General features: G+C 37.7%; 1 protein-coding gene and 1 long non-coding RNA gene across 4 annotated transcripts in view; one reads left to right on the top strand and one right to left on the bottom strand.

Moving 5' to 3' along the window:
- Positions 1–21,602, top strand: part of LOC105706597 (uncharacterized) — a 158,283-nt gene that overhangs the window by 8,854 nt on the left and 127,827 nt on the right. The window lies entirely within an intron of this gene.
- The window catches only part of PLSCR1 (phospholipid scramblase 1), a 31,693-nt gene continuing 28,293 nt past the window's right edge, over positions 18,203–21,602 (bottom strand). For both annotated transcript variants that reach the window (XM_012437097.3, XM_012437098.3), the window contains exons 8-9: positions 19,800–19,961; positions 18,203–18,887 (exon numbers count right to left, since the gene is read on the bottom strand). In XM_012437097.3, coding sequence (XP_012292520.1) covers positions 18,831–18,887; positions 19,800–19,961 — 219 coding nt within the window. In that variant the 3' untranslated portion in view covers positions 18,203–18,830. The remainder of the gene's footprint in view (positions 18,888–19,799; positions 19,962–21,602) is intronic.

The raw sequence follows: 21,602 nt of genomic DNA on the forward strand, positions 1-21,602 counted from the left end.
CCACCAAGTCTCCCCTGCAAGAGCTCCTGAAAAAAAAGCACTAAATATGAAACAGAAAAACTGGTATTAGCCACTTCAAAGGCACACCAAAAGATAAAGGCTAATGACACTGTGAGGAAACTGCATCTACTAGTGTCTAATATAACCAAATAGCATCGTGATGGCAAGATCAAATTCGAACATAACAATACTAACCTTAAATATAAATAGGCTAAATGCCCCAATTTAAAGACACAGACTGGCAAATTGGATAAGGAGTTGAGACCCATTGGTGTGCTATATTTAGGAGACCCATCTTGTGTGCAAAGACACACACAGTCTCAAAATAAAGGGATGAAGGAAAATTCATCAAGCAAATGGAAATTTAAAAAAAAGCAAAACAGACTTTAAACCAACAAAGATCAAAAAAGACAAAGGAGGGCATTACATAATAGTAAAGAAATCAATTCAACAAAATACACTAACAATTCTAAATATATATGCACCTAATACAGGAGAACACGGATTCATAAAATAAGTTCCTAGAGATCTACAAAGAGACTTAGACTCCCACATAATAATAGTGGAAGACTTTAAAACCCCACTGTCAATATTAGAAAGATCATCAAGACATAAAATTAACAAAAATATCTAATACTTCAACTCAGCTCTGGATCAAGTGGACCTGATAGATATCTACAGAACTCTCCACCCCAAAGTAACAGAATATACATTCTTCTTAGTGGCACATAGCTCTTACTCTAAAATCAGTCACATAATTAGAATCATGGCGGAAGGCAAGCAGGAGCAAGTTACATCTTACATAAATGGCAGCAGACAAAAAGAGAGCTAGTGCAGAGAAATTCCCATTTTTAAAACCATCAGATCTTGTGAGACCTATTCATAGTCATGAGAACAGCACAGGAAAGACCCACCCCAGTGATTCAGTCATCTCTCAATGCATCTCTCCCACAACATGGTGAAATTGTGGGAGCTACAAGATGAAATTTGGGTGAGGGCACAGAGCCAAACTATATCAGTAAATAATGAATGTAAGGAAGAAATCAAGAAGTTATTTGGAACCAATGAGAACAAAGAGACAATGAACCAAAATCTCTGGGACATGGCTAAAGCAGTGTTAAGAGGGAAATTTATAGCAATAAATGCCTACATCAAAAAGCCAGAAAGATCTCAAACGGACACCTAACATCATAACTAAAAGAACTAGAGAAGCAAGAGCAAGTAAGTCCAAAAGCGAGCAGCAAACAAGTAATAACTAAGATCAGAGTGGACCTGAATGAGATAGACATGTGAAAAACCCTTGAAAAAAATCAATGAATCCAGGAACTGTTTTTTTGAAAAAAATTTAATAAAATAGACCACTAGCTAGACTAATAAAGAAGAAAAGAGAGCGGAATCAAATAGACACAATAAAAAATGATAAAGGAGTTATCACCAATGACTCCACAGAAATACAAACAACCATCAGAGAATATTATAAACACCTCTATACAAATAAACTAGAAAATATGGAAGAAATGGATAAATTCCTGGACACACACACCCTCCCAAGATTAAACCATGAAGAAGTTGAATCCTTGAATAGACCAATAACAAGTTCCAAAATTGAGGCAGTAATAAATTGCCTACCAACCAAAACAAAAGCCCAGAACCAGGTGGATTTACAGCCAAAATTCTACAGGAAATGCAAAGAGGAACTGGTACCCTTCCTTTGGAAACCATTCCAAACAATTGAAAGGAAGGACTCCTCCCTAACTCATTTTAGAAGGCAGCCATCATCCTGATACCAAAACGTGGCAGAGATACAATAACAAAAAAGAGAAAACTTCAGGCAAATATTTCTGATGAATGTCAAGGCTAAAATTCTCAATAAAATACTGGCAAACTGAATCCAGCACATCAAAAAGCTTATTCATGATGATGAAATTGGCTTCATCCCTGGGATGCCAGTCTGGTTCAATACATGCAAATCAATAAACATAATTTGTCACAGAAATAATGACAAAACCCACATGATTATCTCAATAGACCTAGAAAAGGCCTTCGGTAACATTCAACATCCCTTCGTGTAAATAACTCTCAATAAACTAAGTATTGATGGAACATATCTCAAAATAATAAGAGCAATTTATGACAAACCCACAACCAATATCATACTGAATGGGCAAAAGCTGGTAACATTCCCTTTGAAAACCAGCACAAGACAATAAATTTAAATATAGGATCATGTCATTTGCAAGCAGAGACAATTTGACTTCCTCTCTTCCTATTTGAATATGCTTTATTGCTATCTCTTGCCTAATTGCCCTGGCCAGAACTTCCAATACAATGTTACGCAGGAGTGTAACATAGTGTTGGAAGGAGTGTAACATAGTATTGGAAGGAGTGTAACATAAAGTAATATATTGTTGTCAGTGAACCTAAAATACAAAAACAGTTTATAAACACCCACGGTTTAAATAATTTCTATATCACAGGTCTTCAAAGAATAGTAATAATCACACAATTATGTTAATTGGAAAGTTCTCCTGAAGTCTTAGAAGGAATATGCATTTTGCATTTTGCTTCACCCAAATATATAGGTTTCTTAATTCTGAAGAAAATTGAGTTTCCACCATGAGGTCTCATACTTATGAAACACTCTATTTACAGAAGTATTTGCTAGTGGGTTCACTGTAGAAACTTGCAGATCATTTGTAGGTCAACCCTCATCCCTGTTTCATGGATCAAAATATGAGCCTCAGAGGTCTTGTGTTATCCATTAGCATGGAAGAGCTATAAAGTGAATCCAGGTATCCTAAAGAAGAGGAATAGCAGGAATGGTTGACATAGATAATGGATTGGGAAAGAGTAGTATCAATTAGAGTAAGAGAGAAGAGGTTCACTTAGGGTCAGATATATTTCATATACATGGTGATTTTCAAGTTAGATGTAAGATGAACTTGGAAGATTTTGTCACACTTCAACTATGGCATTTGTTTTTCTTTTCTTTAGAGAGGAACATAAATGTCTTCTTTCTATTTTGAATACTTTGTACTGAAGCTTAGAGATTTGTCCCAAATCTAGAATCCTAGGCAATGTCTCTAAAAACACATCAAACTATTCTTTGATATTATATGGGCAGCAATGAAGCATCAGCAAAGTCATAAATTCTTGAATACTACAGTTTCCCAGTCCAATGGACTGAATATATCTCTCTGAAATGAATATGTTAAAATCCTAACTCCCAATGGTTTTAGGAAGTAGAGATTTTGGCAGATGATTAGGTCACAAGGGAGGAGTTCCTAGAATTGGGAGTAATGCCCTTATAAAAATAGACCCCAGAAAGATCCCTCCCAGTGTCTTCCCTGTGAGGTTACAGTAAGAAGTTGGTCATCTGTGAGGAAGTGGGCCCTCATCAGACACTAAATCTGTTGACACTTTGATTTTGGGCTTCCCAGGCTCCAGAAGCAGAGAAACCAGTTTCTGTTGTTATAAGTCATCGAGTCTATGGTATTTGTTACGGCAAGCCCAAACAATTTAAGATATATAGTATGAGTTTAAGCAGCCCAAATAGTTTAAGATACATAGTATGAGTTTAAGGTCTTCATTAGTTAGGTCGTGAATACGAACACATGCATAAATGAAAGGGAGTATGTAATAGTTATAGAGACCAACATTTGAAGCACCTTAGTTTCTGGAAACTGCATGTAATTGGGTACCTGGGAGGTGAATTTGAAAAGGCTTCATACTCCATTCAGCCCACAAGCCAGTCTCAAAATTATTGCTAGAAAGAATCAAAGATGGGCAGATAGGAACACCTAGAACAATAAACATTCCATTTAGAACTTTGAAGCTAACTAGGTCTGTGAATACTTGTACATGTACCAGGATATAAAGCTTGTAATTCTCCTATGGTGTTGGAATGGCAGCAAAGGCTCAAAGCAGTGGCCATACCTCCTGCAAGCAGTGTGCCACCTCAAAGCAGTGTGCACACCTCAAAGCAGTATGTCACACCTCCTACATTCCAATAATTTATCAAGTTGGGACCAGTTCCACATGGTGTTCCTGATACCTAAGGCTTTACCACTACATGTTAAACAATAACATGGAACAATAGAATAATTACTTGATGGTGCATAAAATGGTTTCAGAGCATTGCATTGTCCTCTGTTGTACTAGTTTTATTATTTTGCACTTTGTGCAAGAGGGCACTGTTATTGAGAGATCTCCCTCTCAGCCATGTAGAAAGAGAGAAAGCCTAAGTGCAAGGTAAATTAAACATTACGTTTTGTAGTAGGGTTTGAGTAAGAGGAAAATTACCTCTTTGGTATCTCAAAACAGGAGGGAAAAGTATTCACAATGTATGAGAGATGAAACAACTTGGATACATTTGGCTAACAGAATCTAGAGAAGCAGAGTGGTAAGGATACTATAAGTGACTTGTGTGAGCCCATTTGCCAAGCTTAGCTATGGACAACACAACAGCCTTTGGTGTTTGTAATCCCCTCTGAACAAAGTGAAGGGATTTGGACTCCTGTGAAGGTACATGGGCATGAAGTTACTTTTCCCACTGACCATGATGTCAATGAACCCTGGGGTGGTGGTGGAGGTGCATTTCCTGTGAATAAGGGCACAGGTTTAGCACCTCACAGCAGCAACTGTTCAAGACAGATAAGAACCTACTGGCATTAATCAGTAGAAACAATACAGGATAAAGGCTGCCACTTCATGAAAGATAAGCTTGGCCTGTTCAAAATAAATTGTGTAACTTCCCCCGTGGAGAAGGCAAGAGAGGCTCAACAGGTCACAGGCAAATAGCAATCTCATAAGGCCTCAGCCAGATTAGCATGTTGAAAACCTCCCCTTTACTGGACCAGTAAGGAGCAAATAAGCCTCCCAGAACTAGGCCCTCTTGAACCCACTAACCAAGGTGATAGGTTGCAGAGCACTGACATAGAAGTGATGAAATGAAATATGGAAACATCAGTGTCTCACTCCAACATCTAATATATTCATATTTTTAAAGAAAAATAATGCCTCAAAAGCTTCTTCACCCAGAACTGCCTTTTTAATTTTCTCCTTTTGTCAGTCAGTGAAAAGAATATTCTATGTTCTCTGTTTTTACCATGAAGTAATATAGACATTTCAAAACCCAGCATCTTTCAGGAGTAATATTCATGTAATGAGCTTTAATGTCAACTTAGTAACATTAAAACCTCAGTTTTAGTATTTATAAACTATACTGCAAGGTTTCTTCTGGTAATAAAATTCTGTGGTAGTGCATTTACTCTCAAACACTCTTTTTTGAATTCTAAAGGAAGTGATCGTATTTTGATGTATAGATACTAAGTTGAAGTAGAATTATGAGTTAACAATTTTAGACAAAACAGAAAAACTAACATTTGGAAATCTAAAATTGGAAAACAAAAACTGAAGAATGTGTCTGTTGTTAACTAAATAAATACATATCCATACAAATATATACTTTTCATTACACATCAAGACCTGAAATTATGTCACAAACATACACCAGTATTTGAATAGAGCATTTATTTCCTCAGCAGGAAAATGCTAGATTAGATATATCAAATACTAAGAATGAATGAACAATCATTCTTTTAAAAAATTAATCACCAGTTAGAGTACTACTTAAATCATATGAAATTAATAACAAAAGGTTTGCAGTATAATGTCATCTGTCTAAGTAGAATTAAAAATTAATGGTGCATTAATAATACAAATAAGAATTATAATGGTAAAACATTTATATTTTATCTGAACAAAAACTCTAAAAAGAAGAGATTATTATCCTAATTTTAGAAGTAAGATAGCCAAAGCTCAGATAACCTTCATTAATGTTTTTGTTCAAATTGACAGAGCTACAAAGTTCAGGTGCCTGAAATCAAATCTTTGTCATATTTAGATTTCAGAAGCAACAATAATATACATTTACTTATTTCTTTTTTTTTTTTTTTTTTTTTTTTTTTTTTTTTTTTTATTGCATTTTAGGTTTTGGGGTACATGTGAAAAACATGCAAGGTTGTTGCTTAGGTGCATACGTGGCAGTGTGATTTGCTGCCTTCCTCCCCTTCACCCATATCTGGCATTTCTCCCCATGCTATCCCTCCCCAATTCCCCACCCCCCCACTGTCCCCCCCACTCCCCCACAACAGACCCCCATGTATAGTGCTCCCCTCCCTGTGTCCATGTGTTCTCCTTGTTCAACACCCGCCTATGAGTGAGAACATGTGGTGTTTGATTTTGTGTTCTTGTGTCAGTTTGCTGAGAATGATGGTTTCCAGGTTCATCCATGTCCCTACAAAGGACGCGAACTCCTCGTTTTTAATGGCTGCATAATATTCCATGGTGTATATGTGCCACATTTTTCCTGTCCAGTCTATCATCGATGGGCATTTGGGTTGGTTCCAGGTCTTTGCTATTGTAAACTGTGCTGCAATGAACATTCGTGTGCATGTGTCCTTATGGTAGAACGATTTATAATCCTTTGGATATATGCCCAGTAATGGGATTGCTGGGTCAAATGGAATTTCTATTTCCAGGTCCTTGAGGAATCGCCACACTGTTTTCCACAATGGTTGAACTAATTTACACTCCCACCAACAGTGTAAAAGTGTTCCTATTTCTCCACATCCTCTCCAGCATCTGTTGTCTCCAGATTTTTTAATGATTGCCATTCTAACTGGTGTGAGATGGTATCTCAATGTAGTTTTGATTTGCATTTCTCTAATGGCCAGTGATGATGAGCATTTTTTCATATGCTTGTTGGCCTCATGTATGTCTTCTTTTGTATACATTTACTTATTTCTTATGGTTGATAATATAATTGAATTTAATTATCCAGCACTTATTCTTGCTACAGATGGATGAAATCAATCCATTATTAGAATAGTTTGATTAATAAATTTCAAAATACCATTTGGAGGCAAGGAGGTGAACTGGGTACTTATTTCTTCAATTGGAAAAGCTGGATCAGTTCCAGATTTCACGTGAGTTTTGTGACCTGTACAATAAAACAGAACAGTGCCCTAAACCAAGATACTAACAAAAATGGACCACCTTTTAGATTAATTGGGCTTCACAGTGTTTCTTTAAAGCTGATATCCTGTGATCTTGAATGGGAGATGTGGGAATGCTGTCTGATGACTTGGCAGAATCCTAGAACATATTGTTTTACAATTTGGCCACATGCAAACACCTAGATCATTTTATGTTCTGAGACATTATATACATTAACAGTGAAAAGAATAAATTCCTTCTCTTAAGAATGTAATTGAGGCTGGGCGTGGTGGCTCACGCCTGTAATCCAAGTACTTTGGAGGCCAAGGCAGGCAGATCACCTGAGGTTGGGAGTTCATGACCAGCCTGACCAACATGGTGAAACCCCGTCTTAAAAAAAAAAAAGAATGTAATTGCTTCAATAAATCACACCTACATTTTCAGCAAGATAAGAACATGTAATCTTTTTGTGCTCAAATTCACTGTACTCATTTACTTTTACATGCCCTCCTTTTGTTTAAGTTGCCGGTTTACACTTTTCCTCCAGGCAATACAGCTAATATTTCACTCTTAATCTTGCTCCCATTCTCTGCTCAAAACCTAATCTTGTTAATAAAAGTGAGTAGTTACTTATAGATACCACACTATTCCTCATACACCATGAAAACAAAAGCTCTCCCTCCACACAGTTACCCTACCAAACCCCATTACAACCTTTTACAGCCGCAGCCCTTGCTGGTTTCCTTGGCATTGGGTCCAATACCCCAACACCCTCCCCCTAGAATACTTTCTCATCTTTTCAGTTTACACTTCCACTTCTGTCTAAGCCAAGGACTTTTATTTCCTCTGTGGTTCTTCTCATATCTGCCTTCCTACCAACTGGACAAGCACTTGTACCCTAGTTTTCCTTACTCCCAAAATTCAGTTTGCCAATGGAGACAAAAGCCTCCTGCTTCCCCTTGTGGTCCCGACATGACACAGGCAGGTCATCCCATTGATCCCCTTACTTGTAGGGTTAGGAATTAACTGCACTCAGCCCAGGCATAGCAGGCCTTACCACTTCAATCATCCCCTTGCATAGCCTCTCTAATGATTTCTCTGCTAGCATTGCAGAATTAACTCAATCATTATTCTTTCTTCAAGCTCAAGTAAATTCCCTAGCTGCAGTTGTCCTCCAAAACCACAGAGGTCTTGATTTACTGACTGCTGAAAATGGAGGTCTTTGCCTATTCCTAAATGAAGAATGTTGTTTTGATGTAAACCAGTCTGGCTCCGTATATGATACCATCAATAAATTAAAAGACAGAGCCCAAAACTCGCTAATCAGGCAAATGGTTATTCTGGAGCTGGCTGGACTGGCTGGACTGGCTGGACACTCTCTAACTGGGAGTCATGGCTTCTTCCAATCCTTAGTCATCTGATAACTATATTTCTCCTTCTTTTATTTGGACCTTGTATTTTCCGATTAATCTCTCAATTCCTACAAAATCGTATACAAGCTATAATCAATCAGTCAATATGACAAATGCTCCTTCTAACAACCCCACAATATCACCCCTTTCCCTGAGATCTCGTCTAAATTCTTTCCCATTTTGAGGTGTCTGTGTTGCCTCCAATCCCACTCGAAGAAGTCCTGAGAAACATCACCCCTCTGTGCCGGCCTTCCTAATATTCCACTGCCTTCCACTCTTCATTTCTTTTTCCTTTATATTACTAATATAAAAAGACAGGAATGTAAGGTCTGACCACTCCATGAATGGCATGGTAATCTCTGTGGCCTGCACATACACTCCAGATGAGTTTCTGGAAGAAACGGATTAACCCCTGTGGTGCCTAACTAACCTGAGACATTCTTCTATTGTTTCTTATGCTGGTCTCAATTGACAAGGTCACTGGACTTTGTAACCAACCTTGGCCAACCTCATGACTCCACACCCTATGATCCCCTTCCAGCTTGCAAAGCTACAACCCCCTCCCAGCTTGCAAAAAAAACACCCTGACATTACTTCTGTAACTTTCCACTGTTAACTTCAAACCTATAAAACCAGCTCCTGTGCCTCAGCCTGCCTGCACCCAGGTGAATAAACAGTGATGTTGTTCACACAAAGCCTGTTTGGGGTTCTCTTCATTCAGAACACGTGTTTTAACACCTACCTTCCCTCATTCCTGGATGTCTTATACCTGTAGTACTATGCATTTATCTTATTTGTCTGGCCCAAGCAGGCAATTGAGTCGTAAGCCTTGGTTATTGGGTTTAGTCCTAGTCAATATGAATCCTAAAACTAAGTTCACAAAGATACACAAGAACATGATGGAATGTATCTCCTTTATTTTTTTACTGGCATCATTCTCCTTAGAAGTCATAATGTAATCTGCCATGACTAATGATGAACAAGAAAACAAACAGAAATCTGTAGGAGCTGCCTGATAATAATTCAAATCTCCAGGGCATTTATATCAGTAGGCATTGCCTGATAATTCAGATCCACGGGGTATATGTTTTCTATTTGAGTCACAGAAAATGGTCAATAATTGTAGCTGATGCAAATCTCAGGCAGGTTTCTTTTTTCTCTTTCTTTCTTTTTTTTTTTTTTATGATCTAGTAATCTTTGTTAACTGAGACTCCCATAGGTGGCCTGCAGCACCTGGTAAACAAAGGACTCCTTTTATTGCAGAGCAATTGGCAAGTGTTACCAGGAAATAAACTCCCACTAATTCCCAAGCAAATGGATTTCAGTCAGGTGGAACAGGCTAGACTACATGGAACTACACTGATTCTGACTTGAGTTAGCAGAGGGAACAAAAGGCCTGAGATGCTTAGAAACTGTAGTGAGTATGCAGGTCAAGGTGCTTTACATATCTCAAATCTTTTTTTACTTTCTCTCCCTTCATTCGTGAAGCAAATTTCTCCTAAGACCATCCCCTAGTGAGGCACCAGTAAGTTCGCTCACAAGTGGCTACACCTGTAAATACTCTTGAATTCAGTGCACATAGATTTTCCTTATCAGCAGTGTGTGGTTGGTGTCTGATTTGCAGGGTCTGTGGGGCTTGTGCAGATTCAGCTGTGACTGAGACCTAAGCCCAGCTTGGCCAGACACACACTACGTTCTTACCTCCCTGCACTGTTGTGGGCTCAAGAATGCAAACATTCTTGATTCTGTCTCCTTGCTTTCCTTGTTTTTTGTCTCTTTGGCTGTATTCTCTTTGATAGTGCATTTAATATTTACTCAGTTTAATTAAGCTTATTTTAATTAACTTGTAAGTTAAGTTGATAACTTTCCCTAGTTTTGTTACTGGAGAGGGGTCCCAATCTTGCTCCCCAGAGAGGGTTCTTGGACCTCACTAAAGAAAGACTTAGAGATAAGCCCATAGAGTAAAGTGATAGCAAGTTTATTAAGAAAGTAAAGGAATAAAACAATGGCTACTCCACAGACAGAGCAGTGGCATAGCATACTTGACTGAGTATACTTGTAGTTATTCCTTGATTATATCTGAACAAGGAATGGATTATTCCTGAGTTTTCTGGGAAAGAGGTGGGTAATTCCCAGAACTGAGGATTCTTTCCCTTTTTAGACCATATAGGGTAACTTCCAGACACTGCCTTGGCATTTGTAAACTGTCATGGTGCTGGTGGGAGTGTCTTTTAGTATGCTAATGCATTATTATTAGCATATAATGAGCAGTGAGGAAGACCAGAGATCACTTTCATTGGCATCTTGTTTTGGTGGGTTTTGGTTGGCTTCTTTGATGCAACCTGTTTATCAGCAAAGTCTTTGTGACCTGTATCTTGTGCTACCTCCTCTCTCCTCCTTTGACTAAGAGTGCCTAACCTCCTGGGAATGCAGCCCTGTAAGTCTCAGACTTATTTTATCCAGCCCCTCTTCAAGATAGAGTTGCTCTGGTTCAAATGGCTCTGACAGTTTCCTATGACAATAACTCTCCCACCTGTATCAATTCATTCTATAAAACATTACTTATTTAGGCACCACTTATATTAGCTAAGTCTGTAAAATAAAAAGTATTCTACAAATCATATAAACCAGTCATTTGGTAGGCCCACAAAACTTCAATACTTCACCATTACCCTTACCACTGCAGCTTTATATCTTTTTTTTCCTGTTAAAAAGCTTTAAAATCCAGTGATTTAAAAACATGCATAGTGTATCCCAAAATATTTTACATAAAATTTAAAATGTTGGAGTAGGAAATGTATTTTAATAACAAAGTTAGATATATCTTTAAAGTTGTATTTTGACTCCCATATTTCTTCTTTACCACAACATAAAATGCTTGTTTACAAACGAAACCAAAATTACTAAATAAATAATACATAGCTGTTAAAATATGAAAGGCCAATCTATTTTATGATACTAAATGAACCCTGTATCTTGCTCCTTCTTTTTGCCTGTTGTATTTTCCATCAATAAAATGCAGCTGTTTAAAGGGACCAAACCAAAATAATATTCAAGAAGAAATACGTTGTCAGCAATATTTAAGGGAAATTGTTGATACAAAAATATTAAGCAATAGAATAAGAGAGGAAGCTTGGAAACAGATCTACAAATCCATGAAAAGTTGATGGCTGGCAAAAGTAGCATTACAAATCAGTAGAAAAGAGAAAGTCTTCGTTGTTATTGGAGTGATTAGCTATTTATATACAATAAAGTTAGATATCTACTTATATATAAAAGAGTTCTAAGTGGAGTAATGACCTACCTATGAAAAATAAACCTGCAAAACAAAAGAAAAAAAAATAAAAAACATGAAAAAAATTGATAAATATGACAATTTAAAATTTCTCTAGACAACAAAAATATTATTTCAGGTTGACAAAGCTAAAGGCAATGGAAACAGCATAAATAGAAAGAAAGCTACAGGACTTCTTATAGGCTGCAGTATCAGAACATCAAGCTATTTGGCTACAGATGTGTACTACTCTTCAAGATAAGAAAAAGCAGTAATTGGCTGAGGGTGGGTGAGGTGGTGTACACCTGTAATCCCAGCACTTTGGGAGGTGGAGACGGAAGGATCACAAGGTCAGAAGTTCAAGACCAGCCTGGTGGACATGGTGAAACCCCATCTCTACTAAAACTACAAAAATTAGCTGGGTGTGGTGGTGCATGCCTGTAATCCCAGCTACTCAGGAGGCTGAGGCAAGAGAAATGCTTGAACCTGGGAGGCAGAGGTTGCAGTGAGCTAAGATTTTGTCACTGCACTCCAGCCTGGGCAACAGATAAGACTCCATCTCAAAAAAAAAAAAAAGAAAAGAAAAGAAAAGAAAAAGAAAAAGCAGTAATCTTGAAGGCAATTCAGAGGTCATAAGTACAGCTTCCTTAGTTTTCAGTCGGGGAGATAGCCATTGCCTTGGTTTCAACAGGCTAGAGGGTGGCAGCGTGGAGCCTGTGGGTTGAGAATTCCACTCAGCTGAGCCTTGGAGGTGGATATGACTCTCTCACTGCAGAGCTTTGAGGGCACAACCCCCACCCAAAAGAGCTTTGCAGGACATTGGTCTGGAAGACAGAGCATCAAACTAAAAATAATTATTCTTGAGCCTCAAGATCTAATGGCATTTGTTTGCTAGGTGTTAAACTTGATTTGGACATCTTACTCCTCTCTTCCTCCCAACTTCTCCATTTTGTAGTGGGAAAGTCTATTTGTTGCCTGTCCCACCATTGTAATTGGGAAATACATAACTTATCTGGTTTCATTGTCCCTACTCTACCTCTCCATAGTACCCTGAATCCTATAATCAAACATTAAGCACCATGTAGAAAATAAGTTTTGTTGCTTATTGAAACCATCATACCTAGCATAACTACTGGCCCAATGTAGAAGCTCTGTAGGTACTTATTAAATAACTGATGATCAGTTTCAGTGCCCTTAAATCAATCAACTTTATATTTTTTATATTCATTTCCCCCTCATTTATAAAGAAAGTTTACAAATACATTTATGTGAATTCTTTTAGTGAATCTATCTCATTCATAAAAACTGAAATAGATTTGCAAAAATAAAATAATTTTGCAAGTAAATTATCTTCTGCTTGTGACCTGCAATATTGGGGAGAGAATTCAGGCAGTATGATTTAACAGAAATGTACTTAGTAGGTGCCATGGTTTAAAGGTATGTGTCCCCCTAAATTCATTTGTTGGAAACTAAGACTCATTTTGACAATATTAAGGTGTGGGGTCTTCAGGATGTGATTATGTCATGAGGGCACCATTCTCATCAATTGGATTGGTGACCTTTTAAAAGGATTCAGTTGGGTCCCTGTTGACCTTCTGCCTTCCACCAGGTGGGAATGCAGCAAGAAGGGGCCATCTTGGAAGCAGAGAGCAGCCCTCACTAGACACCAGAATCTATTGGTGACTTGATCCTGGACTCCTCGGCTTGGAGAACTATAATTAACAAATTTTAGTCCTTTATAATTACACTGTCCCTATGTAAGGTGTTTTGTTATAGAAGCCCAAGTGGACCAGGTTGTAGACTAAGATCTAATTAATTCTGTAAAATGAATATAACAGAGAATTTCTCTAAGATATTTCCAGATGGTTGCAGTTTATTGGCAATGCCTGATTAAAGTTGAAATGTTTCCTAGCAACTAACTCCTTTGGTGAAGGAAATAGGCCAATGTTTGTTCCCTATCACTGCCAGACAGAATAACCTCAATGTGTTAATGATGAAAAACCCCTAGAATCCACAGGCAGAAACAAACTGTCCTTAGTAGGCAAGCAGATCAATTTTCTAAATCTAGTGAGAATTCAATGTGGGTAAATTTACAATGTGCCTTTTGGCACAAATCTAACGTTTTCTACCATATAAACATTAACAGTAGATTAACATTTAACTTGAATGCTTGGTGTTTGTGTATGTGTGTGTGTTGGGGGGGTTGTTAAATGAAGAGCTCTGTGACCAGCTGCACTTGTTGCTTATCATTCTATGGCCCTCCCAGTTTATAAATCCTGAGCTCAAACTCTGTATTGTCAGTTATGTTTCATCTGGTTTCAGGGACCCAGATTATTGTTTCTCTCTCTCTTTCTCTCTCTCTCTTTTTTCTTCTTCCTTGAGATGCAGTTTCACTCTTGTTGCCCAGGCTGGAGTGCAATAGTGCCATCTTGGCTCACTGCAACCTCTGCCTCCCAGGTTCAAGCAATTCTCCTGCCTCAGCCTCAGGACAGCCTCAGGAGTAGCTGGGATAACAGGTGCCTGCCACCATGCCCAGCTAATTTTTGTATTTTTAATAGAGTTGGGGTTTCACCATGTTGGCCAGGGTGGCCTTGAACTCCTGATCTCAGGTGATCCACCTGTCTTGGCCTCCCATAGTGCTGGGATTACAGGTTTGAGCCACTGTGCTTGGCTATTGTTCCTCTCTTAAAATGGCTTGCCACATTTTGAAACTATGAGGCTAAGAAAAGAAAGACTCAAGTGCAGAAGCCAGAGACTGTGTTTCTTACTGTGCCTTAATATTCCCTTAATCTATACTTCTGTGAGATGAGCATCTTTCCCTAGCTTGGCATCCTGCATAGACATCTTTTTTTTTTTTTTTTGAGTTTTTCCTAGGGTTTAAATGGATTTTATTTGCTAATCAAGTCACAAAACAGAAATTTACTTTAGCCCAGATCGTCCTCATTGGCTTTGAGACACTTCCTTGTGTTTTGAAAACCATTGATCTTTACCAACACATAAACACATAGTCCTTTCTTTTTTCTTTTCTTTTCTTTTTTTTTTTTTTGAGACAGAGTTTTGCTCGTTACCCAGGTTGGAGTGCAATGGCGTGATCTCAGCTCACAGCAACCTCTGACTCCTGGGTTCAAGTAATTCTCCTGCCTCAGCCTCCTGAGTAGCTGGGATTACAGGCGTGCACCACCACGCCTGGCTAATTTTTTTGTATTTTTAGTGGAGATGGGGGTTTCTCCATGATAGTCAGGCTGGTCTTGAACTCCTGACCTCAGGTGATCCGCCCACCTCTGCCTCCCAAAGTGCTGGGATTACAGGCGTGAGCCACGGCACCTGGCTGCCCTTTTCATTTTTTAGGCTGGTTCTACCTGCTCAGGTCACTGACCCTGCACTGGAACACTGAATCTTCACAGTGACCTTATGAGGTAGATAACATAATCAATTGACAATGATACTATTGACAATTGAGGGAAATTAAGGCACAAGGAGGAACACAGAGCTTGAAGGAGACAAAGCCAGGTGCAGGAACATGGCCCTAGGAAACTCAGGCAGCCAGTGTATGTTGGGTTAGGGACTGGAAAGGAGCGAGGCAGGACATAGAGGGAAACCCTGTACACTTTTCTGGGACCTCAAGTGCTAGGAGCACTTCACTATGCCCAGAGACATTTTAAATCATTCCATTCTTAAGTGATGGCAGGAATTCTCGACTAAGTTTTTTCTAGTTACCCTAAAGTTACAGTAGCTCTTTTTGAGCCCAAATGCAATTAAAGCTTTAGTACTTATGAGTGAGAACATGCGGTGTTTGGTTTTCTGTTTTTGTGTCAGTTTGCTGAGAATGATGGTTTCCAGGGGAACATCACACACTGGGGCCTGTGGAGGAGGGGGATTAGAGGAGGGGATAGCAGAAGGTTGGGGGTTTGGGGAGGGATAACATTAGGAGAAATACCTAATGTAAATGACAATGGGGGATGGATGCAGCAAACCACCAAGGCATTGTATACCTATGTAACAAACCTGCACGTTCTGCACATGTACCCCAAAACTTAAAAGTATAATTAAAAAAAAAGAAAAATACATTATTTAAAAAAAAAGCTTTAGTACTTATGCAGAGAGTAGCTAGCCAACTTGATGCCGGGAGCCCAGACACTGACTTTCTGGCAATTTAATCGCCTATGGCTGGTGCTTTTCCCGTGCCTGCCACCGCCCTTCCAGCCTTGCCTCTTCTTTCACTTAAGCTCCCCCTCACTCCCCAACCCTCCCCCAAGAGGTACTTAGGAGAGGTACTGACATCCCTTAATGTAGCCTTCCTCCTCCCTCTCTATTCTCCCCTTTCCTCATTGACCACCTACCTAGAACTTCCTTCCCAAGACCAAACATTCAGCCCCATCCCCCAGCCATTGCATCTTTTCCTCCTCAACATTATCTCTAGTCAGGGACACACAGTGACTTTCCATTCACTGTTATAACTCATGAAATAGAAATAAAAAAATAGGCAATATTTCCTCAAATCTCATTGTGATTACATACTCAAATTTTAAAAACAATTCCTGGTATTTTCTTAATTAAATATCTAATTTTTCATGTGTAATTATTTTTCTCTATGCAATTATTTAAGGAGAAAATATCTGTCTAGTATTTAACTTAAAATAGGTTCTTCAGAAAATATGTGGGTTTTTGCTCAGATCTTCTTTGCAGATTTGATGACAGAAAGAAATGTTTGGATCAGTTTAGTTTCATTTTGCTTAGTCAAAGATCTAGAATCCTGTTCAGAGAGAGAGAGACAAATAATGAAAGTAAGATGTAGCTGTCACAGGGATAATGTCAGTACTCTAAGCCTTATTTTGGGTTAGTTTTGGCACATGTGGCCGGTTTGGCAATTGCACCCCCCACCCCCTTCTGTAACGGGCATAACAAGGCCACTGGGATTCAGCTATACAAGTACCTCCACTTTTCTTGGCATGCTATCTGTACCAAGCACATGCTAGAAGTGAGTGCCATGGGTACACTTCATCATTGGAATTTGGCATCTGGTGAATTGTTTAGACTTGTGGGAGATTATGTAGACTTGGCTTTTCCTGAAGATCTCCTGCATATTAATGTTCTTACCACTTGCCATTTGGAACTTCTGAGGTCTAGGGCACTAACACCATGAGGAGAGCTGCTGTTACAAAAATAATGCTGAATATGAAAGAGAGACTCTCCCACATGCCCTGATTTCTTAAGCACACTTTTCTGCTGCATGAGGAATATTGTGGGTTATTCATGTCATCTTTCAATTCACTCTTCATTACGAAAGAGATTACTAAATTCTCATAAGTTTCTGACAAGTGGAAATCCTAGTTGCCAACACTGGTACAGATTTTACTACAAAGTGTCATGTATCTTTGTTCAGTTTTAAAAGAGATTTGAAAGGAAAAGGCAGTTAAATATGATGGGGACAGGAGGCAGAGAAATTCTAGGCAGAAAAGGGGGAGTCCCCAGTGAAAACCCTATCCTCAAGCTGAAAAGCCTGAAACCCTGACCCAAAGTGAGAATTTATATCCCTGTTTTCCTGCTTGAATGTTGCCTTTTCCTAAACTACCCACGGCCTGCTCTGCCCCCAATCCTGTACTTATAAAGACCCCAGACTCGGTCAGAAAGGAGTGGAGACTATGGCTGGACATCAGAGAGAAGCTGCTTGACTTCAGAGGAACAGCTTGACAGTGTAACTTCAGAGAAGAATCCAGCCAGATGTGGCCAGACTTCAGGGGAAGACTACCTACTCCTCTGTCCCCTTTTTAGCTTCTTTTCCCACTGAGAGCCACTTTCATCAGCAATAAAATTCCCCGCATTTACCATCCTTCAATTAATTTGTGCGATCACATTTTTTCCTGGATGCCGGACAAGAGCTTGGAACCGTAAGTACAGATATGAAAGGCTTCCACACTTGCCCTTTGCCCACTGAGTTCTGAACACTTAAGCTGTCCCCAGACAGCAGAGCTAAAAGAGCACTGTAACATGCCTTCTGGGGCTTCAGGAGTTACAGGCATCCCCACCAGGATGCTACCGCAGGGCCTGCACGGAGTTTGCACCCACCAGTGCAGAAGTGGCCAGTCTGTTCCAGTGCTTGTGCACTCCCTCCCATGAGTAGTAGAGAGTGGTAGGCTGAGTAAACAAGGCACCTCTGTCTTGAGTCCCGTGATGGGGTCAGGGAAATTATCCTGCTTCAAATATGTAGCATCATTTAACTGAATGAGTATTCAAAATACCATCTGAGCACATTGTGATTAAAAACAAAAATCAAATATACAAAAAAACCAAGTTTTTTTTTCCAAATATTTGATTATTGGTATAAATAATTTAATAGGTCATTATTTAGGTTTATACTCTGTGAATACATATATGTTATATTTAACATCTGAATAATTTCAATTACCATTTTTTAGGAAGGATAGAATATAAGAGCTAAACATTCCATGTTTAAATATTAACGTTCAAAAGTTATAATAATACCAGAGTTTTACAGTGAAGGAGTGTTTAAAACATGTCTTTCTTTGGGAGAGAATCATGTGGTTCTTTAATGACAATAATTTAAAAATTGGTAATATCTTGTGAATATGAATACCATATTATTTATGGTACAGATTAGCTTCCAGGAGAAGTTAAGTGTAGCACGACCTCCCGAAGATTAAAAAAATAAATACATTTAACTTTTTAAAGGTAATATGCATAATGAATATTATTTGAACATCATAATAAATTATCTTTGAAATTTTTTGAATATATGGCATTTGTAAAATAACTATCGGTTAGGCATGAAATAAATTGTAACTAGATTAATAGAATAAAATATAATTTATATTAAAATTAATAAGGCATTAATATTTGGTAGCAAAACAATCAGAGATCACGATTCAAAGCGGTTTTTCATAGGAAGTTTCATTAACAATTGTAAAAACTCCTATGTCCTTTTTCTCAAATTCACAGTGAGTATTAAAAAAATGCATAAAAACCTTTATAAATCAGTTATACAGAAGATAAACTCTATAATTTGCAAAGCAAAAGTATACAACCAGAGCTACAGACATTACAGCTTAATTTATATAGGTATGAGTTTAGATAGTCCCAATCAATATACAGACTTCAGATTTTCTGAGGAGACTTTCACTAATCCACTACCACACTCCCGATCTTTGTTCCTGGTTGCCACTGCTTTCAAAAAACATGAAGTCCTAGATAAAAACAAAAATACACAAATGAATTTTCAGCAACAAAACGGAGATCAATTATCAGATGCAGAAATGCTAAGGGATCTAGTGAAACACAGTAACATATCTGTTAAAAAATTAACTGTAATAAGTAAATATAGAAAAGCTCTATAATTATATAATTTCCACCTTTAGCTTTCCATTTTAATAATAGTTAAATTCTATAATTCTATTTATTTATTGATACTTGTAAGAATTTAATTAATCTTCTGGTCTTTTTCTCTAAATGTTACTCTCTAAATGTTCTCTATCCCCATAATTCTCATCTTTGGGCATATTGGAATCACCTGGAACACTATACAAACTTTGAAGTTTCTGATTCAGTTGAACTGAGGTATGGACTAGTACTTGGAGTTTTTAAAGGTCCCTAGGTGATTCTAATGTGAAGACAATTTCAGAATCACTGGTATATACAATCATTTCCTGTAATTTGGCAGTTAGGTTTACACAGTTGAGTGAATGTATACTCTTATTGTAGTTCATACTCCTATATTAGATGGTTTAATTTAATTATTATGAGTCATGGTAAAGTTTTCTTGTTTCACTAAATTTTTTCCACATACACCTACTTTCAACTCTTCCTCAAAGCATCTAGGTGATGCCTGATTTAAGGAGAAACTAAAATATCTCCTTAGTACATCTCCTTAGTCCCTCACTTGCCATGTGAAAATCCATAGACTCTTCAGATAGAAACTAGTCACCTGTGACTCCAGAGGGTTAGGATCAAATAGAATTTCAGAGCTAGGATTAAATGGGAATCCTGGTTTAAAATCTACAGATTTTAAAATGTCATTTTGAAATATACACTTTACTGAATCACTTCAGAATGAACCTAGAGAAACCATCTATAATCAAGATTAATAAGAACAGACTTACAATGAGGAAACAGGCACCAATCATTACAGCTTTCATTTTAACATCAAGGTCTAAAGGGAATTGGATCCCAAAGTTATCAGCGTCTGTAAATGCCTCTCTCAAAATTCCAGTCCAGTGCTTGGAAATTTTGCCAACTACAGTTTGTTCATCAAGAGATTTAATCTAAATTGAAAAGAATTATTAAATATTTTTAGAAAACTTATAGCAAAAGTACTTTCAAATTTGAAGATGAAACAAATATGGCATTAAAATTATGGGCCATATGTAACCATGAACATGTAACCCTCATTAGATAACTAGAGGCTCCTTTATCTATTATAGATACATGAAAAAAAAAGATTTCATTGTATAGAAAAATTATATGAAAGTAGTTTTTCTGAAATATTTAACATTTTCTATTAATATAGACATTAAAAAATTATTTGAATTGACCCCAAAGAAAATTTAAGCACAAAAGGATATAAATATGAAATGTTTCTTTGATGACAATTCTGGAAGCCATCAGGAAGGTAATGAACAAAACTCCCATTAGATTTCTGCTTTAGGAGAAGCATAGTTTACATAGACTGAAAGATTAAATATGATGAAAAGGCTTATTACCACCCACTGTGAGTTGCCAAACATGAAATGCTAAGAGCCTAGAAAAGATTAGCAGTTTTGAGTGAAGGCAAATACCTAATAAGTAACTTGATGAAATGCACCATGTCAAGGGTTGAGGTAAGAGTGGATAAATAGCAGGGTGTGAGTAATAAAAGACGAAGAGTGTATGAACAAATGAGCTCCAAAGTAGAAATTTTCTAATTTTACAATTCTGCCTGACAAAAGCCCAGGGCCATCATATAGAGTTGAATGGACTGTGCTCAGACTAAAGCAACTCCTCTAGGAGGGCAGATGGGCACTGAACGTAGCTGAAATTCACTAAACTATGTACACATATAGTTATATTAACAGAGGAGGAGTATCCTTTTAAAATGTGCACAAGGCACTACAAGTGTCAGCAACACTCTTTGAAGCACTTGCCTCAGGCTGAATGTGACCAGCTCAATAAATGTGGGGAATCTAAAAACACTTGACTCATTTTATTTGAGTACAAGTGGATAGTTTGTTAAATACGTGAAATAAACATCTAATATGAAACTGATAGCACAAATTACTGTTCATCAAATATTCATTTCATTCCTTCTCCTTCTGTAGGCCCAGTATACTTCCTGTTCCTTCATAATTAGCCTTGGCCATGTTACTTGTTTGACCAATGAGTGTTAGCAGATATGAAATGAGTAGTATCCTTAAACTTGGCTAAGTGATTTGGCCTGGCTTATGATCTCCAGTGATAAGCCACTAGAAAAGCATGACTCAGGTAGCTGCTGCTGCTACAGCCGTAGAACAAACACAGCTGGAGCAAACTGAGGTTAAATACATCCACTGAAACACAGTTGACCTGTACACCCATAAGCATGAGCATAAATGCTTGTTGCAAGCTGCTGAGTTTTAGGGATTATGTGTAAATATTTCATTAGTAGTAGTATTTCACTACTTTGGCAAAATTAACTAATATAAATTCTTTCTTTTACATGTTAATATTTTTCTACTAATAGCTGTCATCAAAGCATTTGGAGCTAGTGATGACAACTCTTATGTGTTATTTTTTAATTCTGAAATTTTTTAAAAATGAAAAACGCAGCTGACAACTTACCAGCAACCATAAATCCAAGAATACACAGATAAAGATATTAACATTTGCCCTTTTTTATTATTATGGCAAGAAATTTAAAGAAGTAGAGAATACATTTTTTATAGCAAGGA

Source organism: Aotus nancymaae, unplaced genomic scaffold (genome assembly GCF_030222135.1).
Source record: "Aotus nancymaae isolate 86718 unplaced genomic scaffold, 86718_ANA_hifiasm-v0.15.2.pri h1tg000019l, whole genome shotgun sequence".
Taxonomy (NCBI): Eukaryota; Metazoa; Chordata; class Mammalia; order Primates; family Aotidae; genus Aotus; species Aotus nancymaae.